Source organism: Boleophthalmus pectinirostris, unplaced genomic scaffold (genome assembly GCF_026225935.1).
Source record: "Boleophthalmus pectinirostris isolate CB_2022bp ecotype Guang Dong unplaced genomic scaffold, ASM2622593v1 HiC_scaffold_19, whole genome shotgun sequence".
In the NCBI taxonomy this organism is placed as follows: Eukaryota; Metazoa; Chordata; class Actinopteri; order Gobiiformes; family Gobiidae; genus Boleophthalmus; species Boleophthalmus pectinirostris.
Genome location: NW_026571140.1, coordinates 12,538,361 through 12,560,339, shown reverse-complemented (window position 1 = coordinate 12,560,339; position 21,979 = coordinate 12,538,361). Strand labels below are relative to the sequence as shown.

General features: G+C 38.5%; 1 protein-coding gene across 1 annotated transcript; it reads right to left on the bottom strand.

Moving 5' to 3' along the window:
- Window positions 1-323: 323 nt before the first annotated feature.
- On the bottom strand, window positions 324-21,721 carry znf507 (zinc finger protein 507). Its single transcript, XM_020927457.2, has 7 exons — window positions 21,593-21,721; window positions 17,903-19,963; window positions 15,347-15,449; window positions 14,545-14,653; window positions 8,915-9,019; window positions 7,093-7,227; window positions 324-5,575 (listed from the first exon to the last, which is right to left on the bottom strand). Exons 2-7 carry the CDS (start codon window positions 19,958-19,960, stop codon window positions 5,191-5,193), a joined length of 2,895 nt encoding a protein of 964 aa, XP_020783116.2. The 5' UTR covers window positions 19,961-19,963; window positions 21,593-21,721; the 3' UTR covers window positions 324-5,190.
- Window positions 21,722-21,979: the final 258 nt, after the last annotated feature.

Genomic DNA, 21,979 nt, shown 5'->3' with positions numbered 1-21,979 from the left:
TATACCAGATCAGAAAATAGTCTAATATGACCTCTTTAATCAAAATGTAAACCACAAAAAATGACTAGTGTTGACAATTACTCATGTGACTTGGCAGATGTTTTTGATAGATGCCCTCTCTGTCACAACATTACTGCAACTGGAGAGGACAACTAAGGCGCAGTGTATGGAAATCAGATCCTGTGACCATCTGGTTGGAAGGCACACCTATCTACAATTCCACTTTTGCACGCTAAAATAAATAGCTCACAAAATTGATGGCCATAATTATTGTTGTGTATAAGAAATGTGGAATGTAAACCAGTATTCACACAAGCAGAACCTTTTGATTATTTGTTCAGTCTTTATTACCAAAAATACAGTGACAAAGTAGATACATAATACTGCCTAAGATGTTCTAACAATAAATAACTCAAGCGAATGTGAAGGCGCCCTTTAAGAGGCAGTTTCAACCTCGATTACAAAAGTGAATCTGAGCAAAAATACCAGTCCTCCCCGGGCCTTTGGTTTGAATCTGCACGGTTCGCTCATTTAAACCGTGCACACCATCGGTTCCCTCGAAAAAGTTTCGCTTGTCATTCAAGATCAGTAAAAATATATACTGCATCTTTAAAAAGTCAGTTTTAGCGTTCTACAATTATTTACATGTTTAAGTTACCAACAGTAGAAACTTACCCTTACCCTGGATTATGCAAATTAGAAAAAGGAGTACATTTTTGTTAGGTACGACTATATTTAAAAGTCCTATATTACGCAAAAAAGACTCTTGTGAGCTTTAAGCCATGTTATAATGTTGTTACCTCATCCAACACATACCGAGCTGTGTTTTGTTTCATTCACACATTTCAGTAAGCCTTCAAATGCTCTGTTCCACCTAGTGATGTCATGAAGTAGTAGATTTCAAGTAACTGTTAATGATTTGGTCAAAAGATTTCGGCAGTTGAAATTATCCAAATGATTCCAGTGAAGGTGTATGGAGTTTAAAACCAGAGTGGAGTGCTTCCTGTATTACCACATGACATCACAAGGTGGAACAGTGTTTTCTGTTCGAGAGCTCAGCCGAAATATGCAGGGATTGTGTGCTTAACATTTGTCAAGTGAAACAAAACTACTCCAGGAATGTTTTTGATGAGGAAACACCATTAAAATAGATCAGAAAAAAGCGTAACATGGGCCCTTTAAAACACACATTCTGCTAAAAGGTCAACAAAAATAGCAAAAGCAACTATCTGAAAAAACTTGAGAACTTTTCATTTGTGCAAGCCCTGCTCTACAATTCAGCAGATTTGAATACAAAAAGTTACAAGTGAATTTGACAGACATTTGGCAAAACAGTCTAGCTCAAAACAACACAGATGTTCAACAACTCAAGGCACGAAAACAACTACAACCAGCAGCTTTCAGCATGGTTAAAATGACTATTCTTTTTGCACCAACCGTACACTTGTCAGCCTGGAAATGTGTGCACTCATGTATTTCTATTAAATACATTTAAGAACTTGGAGGTTTATATAATGTAAAAAAAAAAAATCATGAAATCTAAACTTATTCCTAACTAGAGGTTATGAGAAGTTGACTACAGTTGCAGTGTTTTGCTTAAAGGTGCGTTGTGAAACTTTCTATTGGAGGGTCCTGTCAAACACTTTTCTCCAAGGAGATGTCATTGCTTTGTCTGGAATGTTTCACCATATGGTATTCAACCTTTCCATCTTCAAGGATCTTACAGGTCAGATCTGTGGAGAGGCGACCCCGCTCACAGTCAGAATGCCTGATTTTCTCTGTATTTTTGAGCAATAAAACCACTTATAAATGAATAAATGTAAGGTAAAGCTGTTTAATGTCACACTGTGGAACATTCCAACCAGTTACATGTCCATAGAAACAAGCAGGTAACTGACCCGACACCAGAAAAGTTGCACAATGCACCTTTAAAGAGGTATTATTATCTCCTTATATGAAATTATTGATAAGAGAAGTTGAAATGTTTGAGTCTTATAATGCATTATTGATCACTGATTATATAACGTCACAATCTGATACCAACATCTGACAAATTGTGAAAAACTGGTCAAAACCAACCGCCAAAACCTTACCAAAGAACAATGTATCCGACACAAATTACTTGAATTCTTAGGTGCATTCTGTAACTTTTCTAGTGGAGGGTCCATTAAATGCTTTTCTTCATGGAGATATTGTTGCTTTGTCTGAAATGTAGAGCTGTTTAATGTCATATTGTGGAACATTCTAGGCAGAGCAATGACATATCCATAGCAACAAGCAGGTGACTCCTTTGGACCCCTATCCAAAAAGTTACATAGTGCACCTTTAATAGTCTACGCTTACGTTGTATTAAGCGCACAAGTTCACTCTTTTTTAAATCAATTCTAGCTCATTTTTGCTAATTTAAGAGAAAAAAATCTACATACAAATCTACAGCCAATAACTATGTTCTATGATAATGCGACGTTGGGGCAACAGCAGGTCAATTAGAACTTTAATTATGTGGTACGCAAACCTGCTCTATGCACGCACACAATGTCAGGTGGAAGGTAAGGCAAGAAGGCATGAATAATGGATTTTCTATTTTATCTCAATTTCCACATCCACTCGGTGCAACAGTAATGAATGGCATACTGATGAAGTGGCTGGATGGTGCTGTGTAAAGCTAAAGCGTGTTAAAATTGTGTGTTAAAAGATATCAAAAATCAGTGTGGCATATTAAAAGTGACTAGCTTTAATAAGGCTGTAAGATACATAGGGAACATGATGTTGGTATGAATGGCACGGTTTATTCTACAGCTCTAGCTAAAAGTGCTTGGATGATAGGCACATGTCAAGTTATAACATTGTGGAAAATGTTACTAAAGGAACCAAAGACGCAACTTGGATGAGTTGCGAAATGTATCTCAAAACTTTTGTCCAGCTGACAGAATTGAATTTTCTTTACTAATGTGGAAAAGTGTCAAAAGTCAAAAACGAATCGGCAACAGCATAAATTGCAATTGTTCTGCCCTAGACTGGAATATACTCCAGACATTTTTCTTACATTTCTTATACATTATTATTATTATTTATTTATTTACTTTTTTAGCCATCATTTCTGCATTATTTTTGATTCTGAATGTGACTTCTGAATAAAAACAGAATGCAAGGGGCAATGGGGAAGCATTCTACCGACCCCCACAATCACCACATGTGCAAATACTTCAACAGTTCCAACAAATGATGCGTATTTAAACTACATTCACTTTTCCACAGCGTTATTGAAAAGTGCCTGAATCTCTTGTGCCACAAAGTTGCAAGTTTGGTTTGTGCCAATAGCCACTTTCTCCCGCTTTTTCTTTTTTTTCTTTTGGAGATTTCTGCGCACGGTCAGCACGAGCATCATCGACATTTTACCGTCGTCACATCACGTTGCTGCCATTGTCCATAAAAAAGGCAATTCATCACGGTAAACATGGGGCCCAAATTGATCCGAGTTCCTTGCGCTGTTACATAGTGCTGAGTTGGGTTTTCATATCAGAACTGCAGTAATCACATTACTGTCTACTGTCTAGCCGCCCTTTCAACAATGGAAGGTAAACTTATTGGGTAGTTTGGTTATTTTTAAGTTTTTTGTACAAGCTGCTTTGAACATGTTTTGAAAAATATATCTGGAAAAAAAGAAAAGAAAAAAAAACATAATATATACAAAACAAAACCTATGACACAAAATCTACAGACTTGAAGCCTTAGCCTAGCACCACAATAACCGACACAAACTAGCATTTTGTTACCTAGGCACATTCAAAACCTACTGCCTGTATTGACTTTCTATGTAAACGTCCCTTTTAAACCGTTCCTCAAGCAATACACTTAAACGCTAGTGTCAAATGCAATGACAAAAAAACTCTCATTCTCTTTCACTCTGCTCCTATGACACATAAGATACTATTGTTACAAAAACCGACAATCTAACAAAGAAATGCTAAATATAATAACCGTCTTAAAACTTGGCATAACGGAACATAACATGCATAAAAAAATAAAATGGATAAATATTTCAAGCTGCGATACATGCCTGTGGGTATGAGTGAGCCTGCGTGTACCGCCAAAACAAGGCCAGGGTCTGTGCAATGCCGGGCTAATTAAATATACTACCAATAAAGAGCTGCCTTGGGTCATGCTGTGGATTCTGGTTAAAAAAAAATAAGAATCTGCACCAAAGAAAAGGGTGGTGAGGTATCAGTGCATCCCTATAAATAAAAACTTGGGAGAATATTTACTTGGCATTGTCCCTTAACTGATAATGCACATTTTTGTATTCGCATAGTGCATTTATTCTTATTTTATTTTTTTTTGTTTTTTTCAGTTTGATAAATTTCACTGATTAGTTTGTGCATGAAGTCAGTCTCAAAAATTCTTAATATTGCGTTAGATTTATGGAACATTCACAAGAAAAATTTAATCTTAAAATGTCACGTTTTATTTATGATAATTTTTTCTCACTAAATTGATTTTACTGTTTACATGATTTAGTTTATGAACTTTTTAATCAATATTTTAATTATTATTTAAACTGAACTTACTATGCGCGTGATAGTAAATTTACATATCCAGCATTTTTTAGTTTTTTTCATATTGCGCAGCCCTAATTACGGTCAACCTAATATTAATTGCTAGTTATGCCAATCCAATTATCATACATTTGGTGTGCAACACAATTTCAAACCCAAATGAACCAGACCTAGTTTATTGTATACAACTGAATTTTGAAAGTTGACTAGACAACCTGCACGTGTATGGAAATGTGAGTGTTAACTAACATGGAGTCCAGATGAAGGAGTTTTCTATGCCTCCTTAAAAATATTAAAATGTAGCCCCTTAAACATAACATTATTGAAATCACAAAATAAATGCTGTATATGAAAATGTTCTCAGGCATTTGATTCATTCCTCAAGTAGGAATCATTTTACTCAACACCTTTTCAGTCAGTGTGTTATTTTCTTGGGTATTTTCCGACTATTATCGTCTGAAATGACAACACGAGGACTGACCCGGAGAGCAGTAGCTTGACAGCCTAACCACCCGTGAAATGGCCAACACCGTGCTGCCCACCGCGGCCGTCCTGAGCTAAGGGGAACATTTGAGGGGTTGGGCAGGCATAGCGGTGTAAAGGGACTATAAAGCGCCGTAGTGTTGGGAGGAGGTCACTCTGCGATCTGGAGGCTGCTGTGAGGTACGGCCAACTGTTGGTCCTTGTTGAGGATGATGCTGATGAGATCTCCCTCGTGCTCCTTCATGTGCTCCAGCAGGCGCTCTTTGCTGGTGGACTCGAAGCCGCAGATGCAGCAGCAGAAGAGCAGGAGGCAGTATTCTGTGGCGTGGGGCTGCTGGGGCTCTTTACCCTGTGGGCTGAGGGGTTCGGGGGCTGCCTGGGACTGGTCTGCGGGGGCGGTGGAGAGGTCCATGGAGAGGGACAGAGCAGTAGATGGGGTACAGACTTGTTCCACTGGGCTCTTTGCTTTGTCCATAGAAACTGATGTGGCCCGGTCGGTAGCGGACTCCTGCACTGCTGACGACTTCTGGGGAGCACTGTTGTGGAGAAAAAGGGAGTTTTATTGGCATTATTCCTTCAGTCACATAATTTTTTGACTGATGCAACTTTTAAATTTTTTTAATCCAGGTGTATTGCTTCTTCATCTTTTAAATACCATATTTTAGAGACTATAAGTAGTACTTTTTTCCATGGTTTGAATGGTCCTGCGACTTATACTCTGGTGCGACTTATATATTAAAATGTTCACACTGACAGCCACGAGAGGGCGCTCTAGGCTTGTGTGCCAGTATCTGCTACTACTATTACTTCTGTACCACTGTCACTTGGCACTCTAATGTGCATGTCTCCTGCAGAAAGAACCGCTGTCGTGCTGCTATCATGTCACAATTACTTCTGTACCACTGAAACTAAAAAATTTAAACTAACTTATAAAGACAAAACCATCCTGTCGGGATTCAGAAAGGCCAGAATAATTCTAACTGGAACTGATGCTGAGTCTGACGACAGCTACACAGAAGAGGAAGTGGTGCTCTGTTTACCTCCGGAGGTTGCAGAGTTGGTCAGAAGTGGCACCGGGGGTGAAGAATTCTATAGAATTTAGTGATTTGGAGTGAGAAGGAGAGTTGTTGTTTATGCTATAGTTATCTGAATAACCATTAATAATATGAACAGTGTGACTTATAGTCCAAAAAATGCAGTAGTTAGAATGCATACTAAAATACTGAGTAATACTAATTCGACCAGAGGGAGGCTACAAACAGTGTAAACTTGAGCTAATATCTTGGCTCTAGTCTAGATACTGCTTGTCTATTCTGTATAAACATGTTTACACTTTTTGGTAAAGATCCATTCTGTCTTCAATTTTAAACTTAGAAACTGAACTAATTCTATGTTTATTTGCTCCTGGAATAAAAATACTACTATATAATTCACTACAAATCCTACACATGTACAAGATTATACTGTTAGTGTATCCTCCAGAAACTCATCACAACTCATTACACTGTGCAACACAGAGTTGAAACAGTATATAGCAAAATTCAAATTCTATACCAAATAGATATCATATTTAAAAGTAGATTTGCTTTGGTGAACCCCCAAAATAAATAATGTTAGGTTGTATAATGAAAAAGCAGACCAATGGAATTAATATACTGAAACCTCCTCAAAATCACAATGGTACATCTCAGGGTGCATTCCAATTTCACATCGTCAAAGTAATAGAAATATAAGTGACATATAGGGCTGCAACTGCTGATTTAGTAAATATGTGATATAACAATGCAGCTGTATTTGTATTAAAAGTGTTTTGGTGTTTTTTGTTTCTGTTTAGTTCAGATTACAATTATGATTAACAACATACAATTACAATTATTTTAGTATTCATGATTATCCAGCTGCAGCCCCAGTGATTTGTGACTTTGTTGTGTAGACTATTCAATTGAAACCTTGACACTCTAAAACCCAATGCCAGCTTTCTCTTTCACATACACACACCTTCTTGTACACCCATTTCCAATTTAACATGGCAGTCCCATTATTCCGCACTCACCGGCTGCTTTGGGAGATGGCCTCGTTAATGGCTCTATTCACTTGCTCGTAGTTGTAGTTCTGGTCCCCGGCGTGCTTCCACATGTGGGATTTGAGTGAAGGGGGGTGGCTGCACACATAGCCACACAGCGAGCACCTGGGAATACCCACAAAAAAGATTTAACAGAAGCCAAAAGAGGGGAGAGAGACTGAGTAAGTAACAGCGGATCAGCATTCGGTTTGATTTAATATGCGTGCTCAAGTTCCACTAATCCTCAACTTACTTTCTATCAAGAGGAATCATCCGGACTTTAAGCGCCGCTGGGGTGACTAAAGCTTAAGAGGAGGGCGCAGACAAGGGAGGGGAAAAGGGACTTACAGCCCGGTGCGGAAAGTCATTTGTCAGAGTTAAAATAATTATGGAAAACTGGAGGAGAATGGTGGAACGTCAAATGGGGAGCTGGGCAGTTGCTATGGCGTTTCTGATGTAAAACTCAACAGGAAGTCCAGCAGGTCAGGCACATAGCAGATACGGTGAATTAAAATAAATCGACTGAGCCGCTAGGGAGGTAATGAATTTGAGGTACTGCTGTTTCACAAATGGATTATGAGCAGTAGAGCCAAGGTATTACTATGCAAGTTTACACCATTTTTGTTCTGTTTTTTTTATTTTTGTTATAAAAGGGCAAATACTGAAAACTACTGAGCAATTTAGGTAAAATATGACACAAACATTAGATCTGTGATTTATATTTTAATAGTTGGACTCTGTTCAAAGTGCACATTGCAAACATGTCCAGACACATGAACATTTAAGAAGACTTGAGCATGAACTGATCATTTAAAACAATCCCCACCTGTATTTCAGAAATGTTTTTAACTACAGGGTTACCAGTTTTTTGATCATAATTGTTTACAAAAGACTTAAATAATTTGCTGATTGAACACATTCAAACTGCAATTTCCATTCAGTTGCGTTTATATTGCCGCCCTGTTTCTTGGTTATAGCTGAGTAAGTTAATGTTAGTGCTTACTGCTAACAATTATTTATACTTAGAAGTTCAGGTAAAAAAAAAAAAAACAGACTTTCTATGATTTTATCCTGAAAGAACATTTTTAGAAAGCTGTCTGAGACAATTATATGCACTTACAATTTATAACAGTAGACTACATGTGTCAGATAAAAGCAGTAATTACTGAGGGATGAAGCAAGAACTGCCTAATAGCTGGCGGCGCACTGTGCGAAGTATAAGGTTAGACATCCTTCAGACAATACTTAGCCAAGAGTGTGTCCTGACCTGATTCTACACAGTGAAAGTATTACTTCACATTAACATGCAACATTAACAAACAACCACTGCAGCCTGACCATATTTAACTGTCCATTTCAAAATAGGGTTTTAATTGTGATTTTTTCTGACAAGCATTGCAATTGCAATTAGATTTGCATTTTATTTTTGAGTAATGGATTCTGTTCAAAGTTTCCATTTCCAACTTGTCTAGAAGAACTGACAAAAAGATCAAAACATTAAATGACAAACTAATACAAGAATAACATGTTTGTACAGATCTAAACTACAGGGTTAGCCGTTTTTATGCAGAACAAAACTATTTTAAGGTTATTTTGTTGTTTGTGGAGAAAATTGTGGGACTCAAAAAAATGGCAGCATTTGTGATTTAATTGTGTCCATAATCTCTCTGCCCCATTTCAAAGGAAAGAATAGTCTGTTTTGAATTGGTAACTGCTATGGAAACAGTCCAAATTCATCATAGTGAAATACATGGCTCGACTGGGTTTGTTGTGATTCTTGCCGTAGCTGAAATCCCTCTCCTAAAAGGCTCACCTGTACTGCTCCAGCAGCTGCACGGCCTGGTGCTCCTGTGGGTGCCTCCTCATGTGGCTCTTCAGACTGTTCATGTTGGTGGTGGCAAAATCGCAGCTGCAGCAACTGAAAAACAACCGAAACAAGAGTTAAGAGGGGAGTAAGAGAGGTTTTTGTCATCCTCATTCAAAAAATAGCACTCACATTTGAATGACATGGTCCGACAAGAAGAAAAATAGACAGAAGCACTAGTTTGCAAAAATATGTTTCATATACTCAAATGAATATATTATTTCACTTTGCAATTTGAATAAGGATTCACAGTTTGTCTGAGCTTCTGTTTTATTGATACCAAAGGATGTGACCAAAGTGTGCTAGTCCTTGGACAGTTTTTTTAGTATATGGGTTTACCTACTTTAGAGTTCATTGTATCTGCTTTTTGTTCTTATTTGGATAATTTCTTGTTTAGAACTAAAGTGAAAATAAAGTAGACTGCTTTAAGACCCGGTTCATCCCTAGATTAGACCTGGAATAGTCCTGTTACATACTTGGTTTAGATCTGGTGGTACTCGGAACACCAAATCTTGTTTTTTTTTAAATCTGGCACTGGCAATACTAAAACTAGTATCGAAACTAGACACTTGTTAGAACAGGTATCGATACTAAAAAAGCAACATTCACAGGAAAGAAATTAACCTTTCCTGAATAGTTGTAGAATGATGAACACCACATGGTAATATTTAATGTTAAAGATCACATTCTATCGTCTAAAGAAAGAGTTTTATTTTCATTGTGGTATGGGAATTGATATTAATAAAGTCTTATTCCTTTAGAAATGTTATTATCGCGACTACACTTGTGAAAAGTTTGAGAGCCATTTGTCTAGTTTAAAATAAATGGAGAGCCAAAAATAGCAAGCACTGTCATGGCAACCATTCAGATTAGAAAAATAAATGAATAAAAACTTCTCTTGACATCCCACATTACACTCACTTACACATACTTTTTCTTCCATTCCCAAGTAAAAGCACCTTGCTAAAATCTTGTAAATCACGACGTGTTCCGAGAGGCTGCACCGAACAGGAGTGATTTTAAAATGTTGCTTGGAAACTACAAAGGCGCAGCGCTGTCTTGTCAAGTGCAGATCCGTGTTTCTCATGTGGGCTGGTGCGCCACCACACAACTGCAGTTCAGGGCTTCACTGTGATGCAACCGCCTGAAGACTCGAACAACAAAGGCAGACAATGCAACATTTAAACCTTAAAACTGAGCGCAGAGCCGTGTGATCATTCTTTCATTTCACAACTCCGCACCGGCTCTTCAGTTCATGTGGAGTTTGACAGCAACACGTATTTCATGTTTTGCGGTATATTTCAGCTTTAACTGACAGCATCTGCTGACATTACTTAAGTTTGCAACACCATGTATGTAACGATATGTTTAAGGGAGGGCATCTGACATAAATTAATCTGAGTTTCATAGCACGCAGTTCACTAACTTAACCCCCTAAAAAGAGAGCATGCGATATGCAAAATAAATGAAATGTTTACAACAAGATGAACAGAAACCTGTGTGATTAACTTATTCAAGATTTCACTGTGCTGTGCCACTAGTCACGTATTTGATTCTTGACAATTTACTGCCATCTAGTGGAAAGTTAGGGAAATGCTAGCACAAAAGGTAAAGTAAGGCAATTCTGTCAAGTAACACATAAAAAACTATTAGTATATATATTTTTTTCAATAAAATAAAAGTTCTAAATGTAGAGTGGTGGCAAAATCAACAATGGCATTCATTAGAGACAAATCAACAAAAACTGACAATTAGATCTGACTGACTTATCTATTTTTAAATAATGCTCAGAGTAAACTTCTGAGTAGACCTGGAAGCTGTGCTCAGAAGTACTACACCAACAGGGGGCACTACAGAGTCAGGAGGTGTATTCAAACTCAACTGACTAATCAGATCAACAAGGCTCAAGAAATGAGGCACCAAATGAGGCACCAATCAGAGATCAACACCACTGGGTTGTCAAAAGTATCGGAAATCAGATACTAATTGAAGCTAGTATCAAAACTTGATACTCTTCTGAGCAGGTATTAATAGTAAAAAGTCACATTCACAGGACAGAAATGAACCTAAATAGCTTTAGAATGATTTTGAGCTGTGTCAGGGCAAGTCCAAGCCCACACAGACTAAAAAGTGAGGGAGCTCTTTTCTAAACTTTATGCATCACAGGAGGTTTGCTGCATCATTATCGAGAAATAGGATCTGAAGAATGCTCTGAAGAACAGTGAGGAGCAGAGGGCACAGCAGGCCACCAGGCTCAACAGACCAGCTTACATGGAGATACTAAACCACATTCTACTGCTACTACAGCCTGTGGTTCTTAGCTTGGATGGTCAAAGCTAAAAAAAAAAAAATAAAAAAAAATGCAGGGATGATTTATAGGTTATTTAAGGATTTTTCCACTGATCGTCTCATATTAAGAATTTAGCCAGTATTTGGCATTGATATTTTTTCTGCACTGCTCCAGTCTGTGTTTGTCCCCATGTGTCATTCCAGGTCTGTCCTTAGTGCTTCAGATTAAAAAACAACTTGTCATTCATATTTTTTTTGTGTTTCAGATTTGTCTTTTTGAACAGACTTAGGAGTGTAAAAACTTTATTTGTAAACTTCACTATAATTTATCATAAATGCTGTCCTTGCAATGGGTTTTAAAAGCTTACAATCGGTAAATATCGTTTATCAGCCACAACAGCAAGACAAATATTGGATATCGCATTTGTGCAAAAAAATCCATATTGGATGATTGTCAACAAGAAGTTACATTATATTTATTGTTTTATGTGTTCAGTTCATTGTACTACTACCGCATTTGGGTGTATTACTATTTAAATTCTGAGCCAACTTGACCCATAAGTAAAAACTCCAAAGCCATTGCAGGTCATATCATACATTAATACTTCATGACTCCCAAGTCAATACACAACAGGCTAAATAATATATGAAGGCAATGGACTGAATTTCAATTAGTTGTTCATATTTATGTAGTTCTTATCACAATTAATAATTTACAAGCTGTAATTTCAATGCCACACAACTCTTAAATGTAAACAGACGTTCAGCAGAGAGTATTTGATATTCAAGTTACATCAGATTGACCTATGGACATTTAGTTATATTTACACAATTGTAGAATTAGAAAGTGGACTGTCTGGTTAGAAGGGAATCCTCAAAATCAAATTAAAATTAAATATTAAATTTTTGTCATTTATTTTTTGTCATAACTTGACCTTCTGAGATGTAATTAATCAATGAAACAATCATCATAATGTCACAATTTAATGGTAAGAAGTCAAGCATTCAAAGCGAACTAAATGTGTTTAAATGTAATCTACTATAAAAATAGAAAATAATTATGTGAAAATGTCAGTTTAGGTCTAATTAACATTAGAGCCCGACCGATATATCGGCTGGCCGATATTATCAGCCAATATGGGCACCTGGAGACATATCGGTTATCGGCCGATATGCTTGCTGATATGGGCCGATATTTCACGTGGGCATGTTATACCTCGTTGTTACGGCCCCAGGCCTTAGTTGTAATATTTCTGCAGAGTTCTCTTGATTCCTGCTGCACGTGCCCTGGTCTGTGATTGGTGGGGCAAGTCGACGCCCACCTCACCTGCAGCCACCTCCCCCTATTTAAGGAGATTGCCAGCACCTGTTTGGGGCTGCTGGCCTTGGTGGCCAGTATGCCATTTTGGTTTTGTGTTTGTGTGTTAGTCTAGTTCAGTTTTGTGCCTTTTTTGATTTGGTCACTCTATTCTGTTTGTGGGCTTATGTGGTTTAATTTGGAACTTGTGTTTTAGTTTAGTGTGTGTCCCTAAGTTTTACCACTCGTTTTTGTGTACGCCTGCGTGACCCCTTTTCTGGCACAAAACTCTGTTTATTCTGTTGTTCTGTTTCTTAGTTTAGGTTGTTTTCTGTATATTTTTTAGTGTTTTGTTAATTTACGTTTACATTCCTGTTAATTAAACATTACTTAATTTATTCCATTTTACATCTTGGTTTTATTTTTGTTACTTCCCTCACCCCAAACGAGCTGGGTCGTATCACTCGTTATAAAGTTTAGACTCTCATTTAATCCAATTTACAGACAGATAAATGTCCAAATATGTGGCTCCGCATCAGTATTTATCTGCGGAGTCATTTGTCTGTGTCGTACTGTACCTGAACACACCACCAGAGTGACGTCACTTCACTCGTGTGTGTTTGTTTACACCCGCAGCGGTGCGCAACACTGAGATTATTTTCTTTTTCGGACAATCGGTTTGAGTCTGGATTAAAAGGACATTTATTAGTTCAGACTTGTGATGTGAGGAGGAGCCTGTGTGAGCGGTGAGTGTTGGAAATACATCGACTTTGAAGCTAGTTTAGGTTTTGTTAGCGGTTAGCTGCTGTAGCTCCCGCACATAAACAGGCTGTTTTCTATTGGTCTATTGTAAAGTGACTACATTGGCCGTATATTTGTTACTGGACCTGCATTGATATGTAAATGAGCTGTGAATAGACGTGTGAATGATCCACATTTATGCATATAATTAACTACCGCGGTGCGCAGCATTTACGGCTAAAGGCTAATAGCGATAGTTTACTAGCTTGGAGTTATGGGTCGGTCGCGATCGAAGCGGCTCTTAGATCCGGCTCTTTGAAGCGAACAACGGGAGCCTGCTTCTTATTGGGAGCCGTGTTTTCTCTTTATGCCGCATGTAGACCTGTAGTTTGACAGCAGCAGCGGCTGAAAACGAAACTTTCAGAAATCTGCGTGTGCATAGGATAAAAAAAGTGCATATTTGGCTGCAGTTCAGCATAAAATGAATAAACCAGGACTAATCTTGGGCTCGAGTGAAGGAGAGAGATAGAAACCGAGTCCCGACACTCAGTCCTGGTTCAGTTTTGGTTTAGTCCTGGTTGCAACAAAACAATCAAGAGTCGCTTGGGAGCCGAAAGAGCCAGCTGCTTTAGTGAGCCGAGCCAAAAGAGCCGGTTCTCCCCCCCCCCAAAAAAAAACAAAAAACTGGAATACCTATCACTAGCAGCTAGAATGTGATGCAAAAATGCCATTAGGCCAATCTACTGTATGTAAATATGATGTAAAGAGTTAAAATAACATTAAATGTTGCCTAAATAAACCCAATTTAGAATCCACTAGAGCCAAACCTAAGTTTTTTAATCAATTCAAGATTTACAGTGAATTTTTACATCACTAAATACATCTGTGATTATGTCGGCTATCAGCAGCTCCAACTCCCATTATATCGGTTTAATATCGGCCACAACAAAATCCATATTGGTCGGGCTCTAATTAACATTACCTTTTCATTCAGCAAGCTTAGTTTAAAAAGATGGTCACATGTAAGTGTAATGGTAATCTATTCGATTATGTGAATGGTTTAATGATTTAGATCATCATGAAAATTGTAAAATGTGTATGCTTTTTTACATTTACATAACATTTCTGGCATCATTATCACATCGCAAATTGGGTTGGACTGTACTTGATATTGACATAGCAAACAGTTGTTTCAATTCAACTTCCTTCACATTTGTGCAGGTCCAGCAGTTTGATAAACCAACAATCTTACCGATAAGGTTTGTCTGCGTTGTGTATCCGCCTGTGGTTCCTCACGCCAAGATAGGTGGAGCTGGTGTAATTACACTCGTCACACTTGTACATTTTCTGGCCATTGTGCTCTATTAAAAAAAAAAAAAAAATTTTATCAACTTCTGCCAATATTTCCTTGCTAGTTCTAGAGGCAGTGTTTCTCTTTAATAGAAAAGACTGCAGTGCAATAGTCTATTTTTACCCCCAACAAAAATGGTTATACATCAATAGAAGTAACCATAACCCTTTTATATCGTATCTGTGTTATTCATCAGTATATGTGATATAATGTGACATTAAAGGTCCTACATTGCGCAAAATAGCCTCCGTTTTGTTTCATTCACACATTTTTAGTAATCCTTTTGTTATTAGTCTGTTTTAGTCTACCCTTTTTTCAGTATAGATTGGCAACTGCAGAGGTGAAATCATCCAAATGATTCTAGTGAAGGTGTACGGAGTTTAAAACCCACAGTGGAGCGTCACATGACATCACAAGGTGGAACAGAGCGTTTTTTCTGTTTGAGAGAAGAGCTAAGCTTAACTATGCAGGGTTGGGGGTTAAACATGTGTGAATGAAACAAAACACTAACCCTAACCCTAACTCCAGGTATGTTTGTGATGAGGAAACATACATACATTATAACATAAATCAGAAAATAGTGTAATATGGGCCCTTTAATATGAAATAAATGGATTGCTCGTGTCATCTCAGGAAACACTATGAGGTAAACTTAAGTCATAGTTCACTGAAGCGTGTGAAAACCAATGCAAATCTGGCTCACCATTGCCTGTAATGCGATATGCCTCTTCCCCTTTGGTCACCTTTTCAGTCACTGATGCCTCGTCCGGGCTGTGGAATTCCCTTTCATGGGTTCTCAGCTGACACTAAAGCAGATAAGAAAGGTGTGCAAGAATAAATAAAAGATGTTAACTGAACAACATTGCTTCCTTTGGTTCATTCCAATACCAGAAAATATCATAAAGTGTCAGATTAAACTCAAGAGCCACAAGTTTCATCTAGTTATGTACAAATCCATTTAACATGTATTGTCGGCGGCCATACTGAAAAACTTGATGGATCGGATTCCAAATATCGGTTCAATCGATACCCTACTTGTAATAAGACTAGTTACTGGTCATAGCTGCCCCAGGAATTCATAAAGTTAGAATTTTTTATTTATACAGAGTTGTTTTGTAGTTATTTGAGAGATAAAAAACAGTTATATAACACATTATTATTTTTTCTTATTGTTTAAAAGGAAACATCATTATTTTCAAGCTCTACTGCTATAGGTTGGTATTGGCAGTTGCTTATAGATAAAGTAAAGAAATCTGTATTGGAACTGAAAAAGCTGGTTTGGTGCATCCCTAATTCCTAATACGTTTTCTTCTGCATAAATATTTGTCTTTGCATGAACTCCCGAGCACTTGTAGTCTTGTGAGTGCTGTTTGGATGATAGTTCTCAGATCTTTAATCACGCCCCTTTTTAAAGAATGTATTTAGTCGACTACAGCCCTAATAAGGACACCCATTTTAGGAAACAAAGTGCCAAGTGTTGCAATGTAATTCCCCCAATCTGTGGAAAAACACTAACAAAACAATCTTCTCAGTTCAAACGCTGTAGCTCCGTTTGCCAAGTATGCTAGGTGCTTAGTATTGCAGTGCTCGTCCCATTGTACTTTGCATTTGTTTGTTTGTTGGCCGAGCTGTCACCAGGAAATAAGTGAGAAGCTAAATATTTGCCCTGCGGTAATGCTTTATTGCATTTTCAATCCAAGCTCAAATTACACTAACAGATGCAATAAACTTTTACTGGGTGTGTTAGGGTTGCCAATTGTAATTCTGCTATTGACTCGCGCATTGTTGATCACAATAATAAAATGAACGTGTTGCATTACTAATGGATTGCAGTTTCTAAATTGCATTGTATTATTTAGAGGTGCTAGTAAATTTACTTCTGTTGGAAGATCTGTCGTCTGCTTGTATGCATAATGTAATTAATTTGACTAGAATGTTCCACAGCATGGTATAAACCTGGTGATGCTTGTAAGAGAAGGACAGGTCAGATCTGCAAAAAGTTGTGCCTGCTCAAGTATGTTTCAAAGATATTTTGGAGCAATAGCACCCTGAATTTAAAGCCATACTAACAGTGGAACACTCCAAGAAAAGCAACTACATCTCCACGGAGACAAGCAGGTGGAGAACCTGCATCTCTAATGTTACGAAGTGAACCTTTAATACTAATTTAGTGTTGTGTAAAGATTAAAATACACAACAACTGTCTGAAGAGTAACTTCTTGCTTTGTGTAGCTAAAACCAGATTGCAAGAGTTCCATTTCTAACCATAGAACCAGCCCTATAAACTGTGACATCCTTGTTGGGTTTGAGAATGACGAAAACTCACAGCACATCGCCATACACACTCAGAACACATAAACAGTGTCCATATGCAGGGCATGACTAAACATGGCCTGCTCTGCTCTCCCAGACACCCTCAGGCCTGTGCAGATTCATCACATCAACAGCCAGCATATGGAGGATAACAAGTCATACTTCAACCAAATGCCCTCGAGAACAATAATGTAAACATGATCCATTATGACTGATAACAATCCACTCTTGATTAAGAATAACACAATCTGTGCATGTATTTGTAAAATGGAAGTTAACTTCTCTGTATTATCTATCTATATCTATTTCTATGTTATCAATAAAAAAGTTGGAGTTACACATGAACTGTTTCATGAAGAATCTGGTTAAGATAATTTACTATGCCTATTAAACATAAACCACGAACAACAACTTGCCATTATTTTAATGCACATGCATTTTTGCTCTCCAGACCTAAAAAACATTTCAAACTGTGGTATTGCTTCTTCTTTCTTGTGGTAAGTTCTATTACGTCAGTTGAAGCTCAAATGTGATTTTGACTCATCTCAAAAGGTTTTATTCATATTACAATATAAAAATAATAATCCTTTGTGTTGTCACAATACTAACATTTTAAACACAATTTTGATAGTAAAGCTTGTTAACAATTTTCATTAAAAACTTTAACAACATTTTTTTCCTCTGAAAATAAAGTATTTTTCTCCACACACCTCATGGTAGATTTTTACCATTGCCAATATTTCCATGTGAACTCAGACTTGTCCTTACAGATCATTATTGAATCTATTCAGGAAACATTCAGCTATGCTCTATTGATGTGATTATTTTCTATTGATTCAATGTCATTTTAATATAGATTTTTTTTGTCAACCCAAGCCCAAAAATACAAAAAATTTTCAATTATACATCTAATTTGCAAACCCATAATTACCTGCATCTGACTCACCTTATAGTGAAATGACTCCGGGCACTGCTTGCACTGGTACATCTTGGTCTTACAGTGGTTGATCATATGACTCTCTAGATCTTTACTGTCCGTGGCGATGTGTTCACAGATGGGACACTGATACGGCTGCCTTTGCTTATGCACCCTCAAATGCTGCTTGATGTAGCCTTTGTTACCGCTACTGTACTGGCACAACTTACACCTGTACGGCCTGTCGCTGCCCTGAATATAGTCCACCAGGCTGTTATCAGAAGACGCTACCAATCCATCCACGTAGCTCGCCGTTCCACTCCCCGTTACTACGCCCCCCGTTACTCCATTTTGCACCTGAGCGTTATCTTGTAGCTCTTTTAGTATATCTTCGTCAGACGTGTTTTGGTCTGATCGCTCTCTCAATCTCTCAATGACTGTGAGGAGGGACAAACTGATGCCCGCAGCTTTAGTAGCAGTAACCTCTTCGTCCCCTTCACCAAGTGACCCCAAACTTTGTTCTCGTTTGGGTTTGACGACACTTGGTTTAATGTCTGATGCCTGCTCTTCAAGTTTCTGAACAACTTTCGAATTGGAGAGTTCGGGCGTTCGCATGGGCATAGCGACAAGGGCTTCGGCTGCTAGCGAGTGCAAGCGCAAAGATTCTGAATGCGTTCTTTTGCGGCCGGTCGGAGGTACGTTTTCATCCCTCGGCAAGTCAGTGGTAGATACGGTATTTTCAGCTATAGACTGGCCATCAACAGAGCTAGTACTGTCACTTTCTTCATCCTCTACTTTGATATGTTTGGATGCATTAAGTATGCTCTTGTCCGCATCTTCGTCCGGGCTTAGGAGAAGAGGGTTGGTGGTCAAAACCGCATCCCCGGCAGAAGGCAACCTCTCTACGATCACGTTGATGTGTCCGGCGCTGTTAGGACTGCTGTTGATGATTTTTTGAGCGGAAGAGAGCAAGCTGTCTGAAGCGTTGTCATGGCTCTCCGCATCCGTGGTTACTTGCACCTCCACCACTGGCCCATCTGCGACGACGTCTTTCATCGGATACACGGTTTCCTCTGATATTTCCTGCTCTAGCTTCACGACTCTGGGCTCGGACTGAGTGGAGACATCCTGTTTATTCTCCACTGCCAACGGCACACACAGCTGCAGTTTCAAACCGGACTGGACATTTTGTGTGCTTTTATCTTGGACGACGGGAGACAGCAGGACCACTTCCTCTCTGGTTGTGGTGACGCAGGCGGAGACCTGAGCAATTTGGGGTTCTCTCCTGCTAGCTCCTGCGGCCCCTTCTTCGTCTTCAAATATCGGGTAAGTGCAGTCCACCAACCCGGCATGCTTCCATGCGTGCGTCTTGAGCATTCGCTGTTGACTGCAGACGTAACTGCAAATGAGACAGCGGTAGAGACCATATTCTTCGTAGCTGTACCATTTCTTTTGCACTAGCTCGTTTGAACTTTCACTTTTAATTCTGTCTTTGGGGCTATTGTCGAAATGCAGTTTGACATGCGCCTCCAGTTGGTCTTGGTCTCGCGAGGTGAAGCGACATTCAGAACACATGAGGATGAGGTCGCTGTGGTTCTCATCATGTTGTTTGAGGTGCTCTCTCAAAAGGCTCAGGGTAGGGGAGAGGTAGGGGCAGAGGCTACACTGATAGCATGTCACTGTCCGCTTGTGCTCAGAGCTCCCAGGGTTATCTGCGATCTCAGTAACGGAGGTGGCAATGTTGTTGTTGCTGTCACCCGATGTTAGCATACAAGCATCTTCATCAGCGCCATCTGTGCTGACAAAGCTTTCTTCCTCCTTGCAGGTTTTGCGGGTTTTCCTGTAAGCAGAGACTCCTGGGACCCTGGTGGAGGCCTCGTAGAGCAGGCGTTTCTGACCGGCCAAGGTGCGACAGCGCTGGGGCCGCTTCTCGACGATCTTGCTGAGCTTCTGGATGACCTGGATGAGAGAGTCGGCGGCTTGTTTCTGTTGGAAGCTGGCGTGGTTGTGGTCAGAGGAACCTTGAAGGGTCTGACTTTGAGGGGCCGAGGAGGTGACCAGTACAGCTGTGTCACTGACCTCCTCCATCACCTAAAATACAAAAGAGGCAAGTTAAAGCATAGTAGTAAAAGTAAAGAGGTGTAGAATAGCAGTTTTAGCTAGTCATTTTAACTTAATATTTATTACATAGAGGAGAAGCAATAAAACACCACCTCTTCCCCATTAATGTTGTAACAATGCAAAAATTTCAAACTCTATTGTGAGAGGAAAATTGTTGATTTTAATACCATCATGATGGAACAACAGAATGTAATTTTCAACACAAAATACATATATTTTTTTCTAATGTTATAAGGCATCTTAATTATTTTAGAGGTCAATTTTTGGACATCACTATATGAAAAGAAACACATATTTTAATGATGTTCCAAAATCAAAGTTAAAGCAATTAATCTGCGGCAGAACCACACCTACTAGATTTACTACTTCGATAAAAAAAAAACGCTAAGGCATAAATTCGTACAACAGCAATTTAAAAAAAGAACATAGATTACTAAGTGTGAATATTAGACAGTTTTTTATTGTCCTTGTATTGTTCTGTTGTTTAAACAACCAACATGACTACAAATTGTTACTGAGTGAAATAAATTAAGTGTTTGTGTCTTCCCAGATCACTTTGAATTGATATGGTAATTTGACCCCTGTGGAGCCTGTGACATATGACTTGGGTTAACAATGCAGTTTTCCAGCATGCCTTTAGAACACAACTTATATTATCTTTAAAGCTATGTGACATAAAAGGCAGCTAAACTAACTAAGTAAATTCACTGTAAAAAAGACTAATAATTACCTAAAAGTATAATGCAACTCTGAATACTACACTGAAGACATGTGCTTTTGTTTACAACTTATAAGGGAACTACTTTCGTCTGTCTGACCACAAATTGTCTTCCTCTTTCTTCTACTTCCGCTTAGTGCTCCTAAAGCATAATAAAGAGAGTTCAAGAAGTGTACTGTACTGTTTACCGTCTGTTCTGCATTGTCTGTGTGACCTTTTGGAAGGTCAAGATTATTTAGTTGATAATCATGATTATCCAGGTGGTAACATATTCATAATAAAGAAAATATATTGTGAGAATTTTAGAAGAGAAATTAAGTCATTCAATTCAATCAATAGGCTACTATAATAATCTGCAATGGTTAAATGTGGGATAAATATGAAGAAAAAATATATGAATAAGAGCTGTAATAATATAATATTTTTTAATAACTATTAGCCCCTCTTCCAGATCATATGACTGGACTCAGCTCAGACCCTCAGTGGATATTAGCATGTGCTTTTCACAGTCCCAAACCAGCACCTGTTATGTCAGGGGCTAAAAATATGTCATCCACTGTGGCTCCCCTGCAGCTCACAGAAGTTGGGCACTGCCTCCTAACTCTTAACAGAACCTCTTAGCTAAATGTCACTGTAATGTTAATGGTAGGAGATCAGATACTACAACTTTAACAGAATCATTAACGCTAGAGTTTTCAGAAATAGTGACGGACCACGCAAGTTTTGGAGCCCGATCGGCGCATAGCTTGCCTTCTTTTCACCACACGAGCCACACATGCTAAAAGCTAACCAAACACGAGTATACGAGCAGGATTTAACTGTCTCTTCTGTTAATGAGTGTTGAAGAATACAGACGTCGTATACAAATGAAATGTACTCACGGACACAGATCAGCGCGCTGGTCTTTGTCCTCAGCGCATAAGCCGCTCTGATTATTTCTCTGCCATAAAAAGTAGAAGCTCTGCTCTCCACATTGCAAAATGGCGAGGGTGGAATATCAGTCACGTGACTCAGAGTTTGGGTCAGGTGACCGTCGCGAACCAATCACAGACAGGTTCAGGGTCTTCACGCTCCGAGGGGAAAGCATAGGGGAAAGTGAATATTAACACTGAATATGAGATCTTTAGTCTTTTAGTTAAGGACAAGAGTTGTTTATTCTCTGATCCCAGGCTTTACTTGCCTTTTCACGAAATTAACTTCTAATTGTAATTTCTTTAGTTTATGTTTTTCCCCATAGCTGTGCCGGTCTAATTCTAAAATAAAAAAAT

Excerpts from the sequence above, each read along its gene's own strand:
- znf507 (XM_020927457.2), bottom strand. The coding sequence starts at position 19,960 with ATGGAGGAGGTCAGTGACACAGCTGTACTGGTCACCTCCTCGGCCCCT. Across the intron at positions 15,450-17,902 it reads CGGAGTCATTTCACTATAAG|TGTCAGCTGAGAACCCATGA; the intron begins GTGAGTCAGATG and ends TATCTGCTTTAG. Across the intron at positions 9,020-14,544 it reads AACGCAGACAAACCTTATCG|TTGCTGCAGCTGCGATTTTG; the intron begins GTAAGATTGTTG and ends GTTGTTTTTCAG.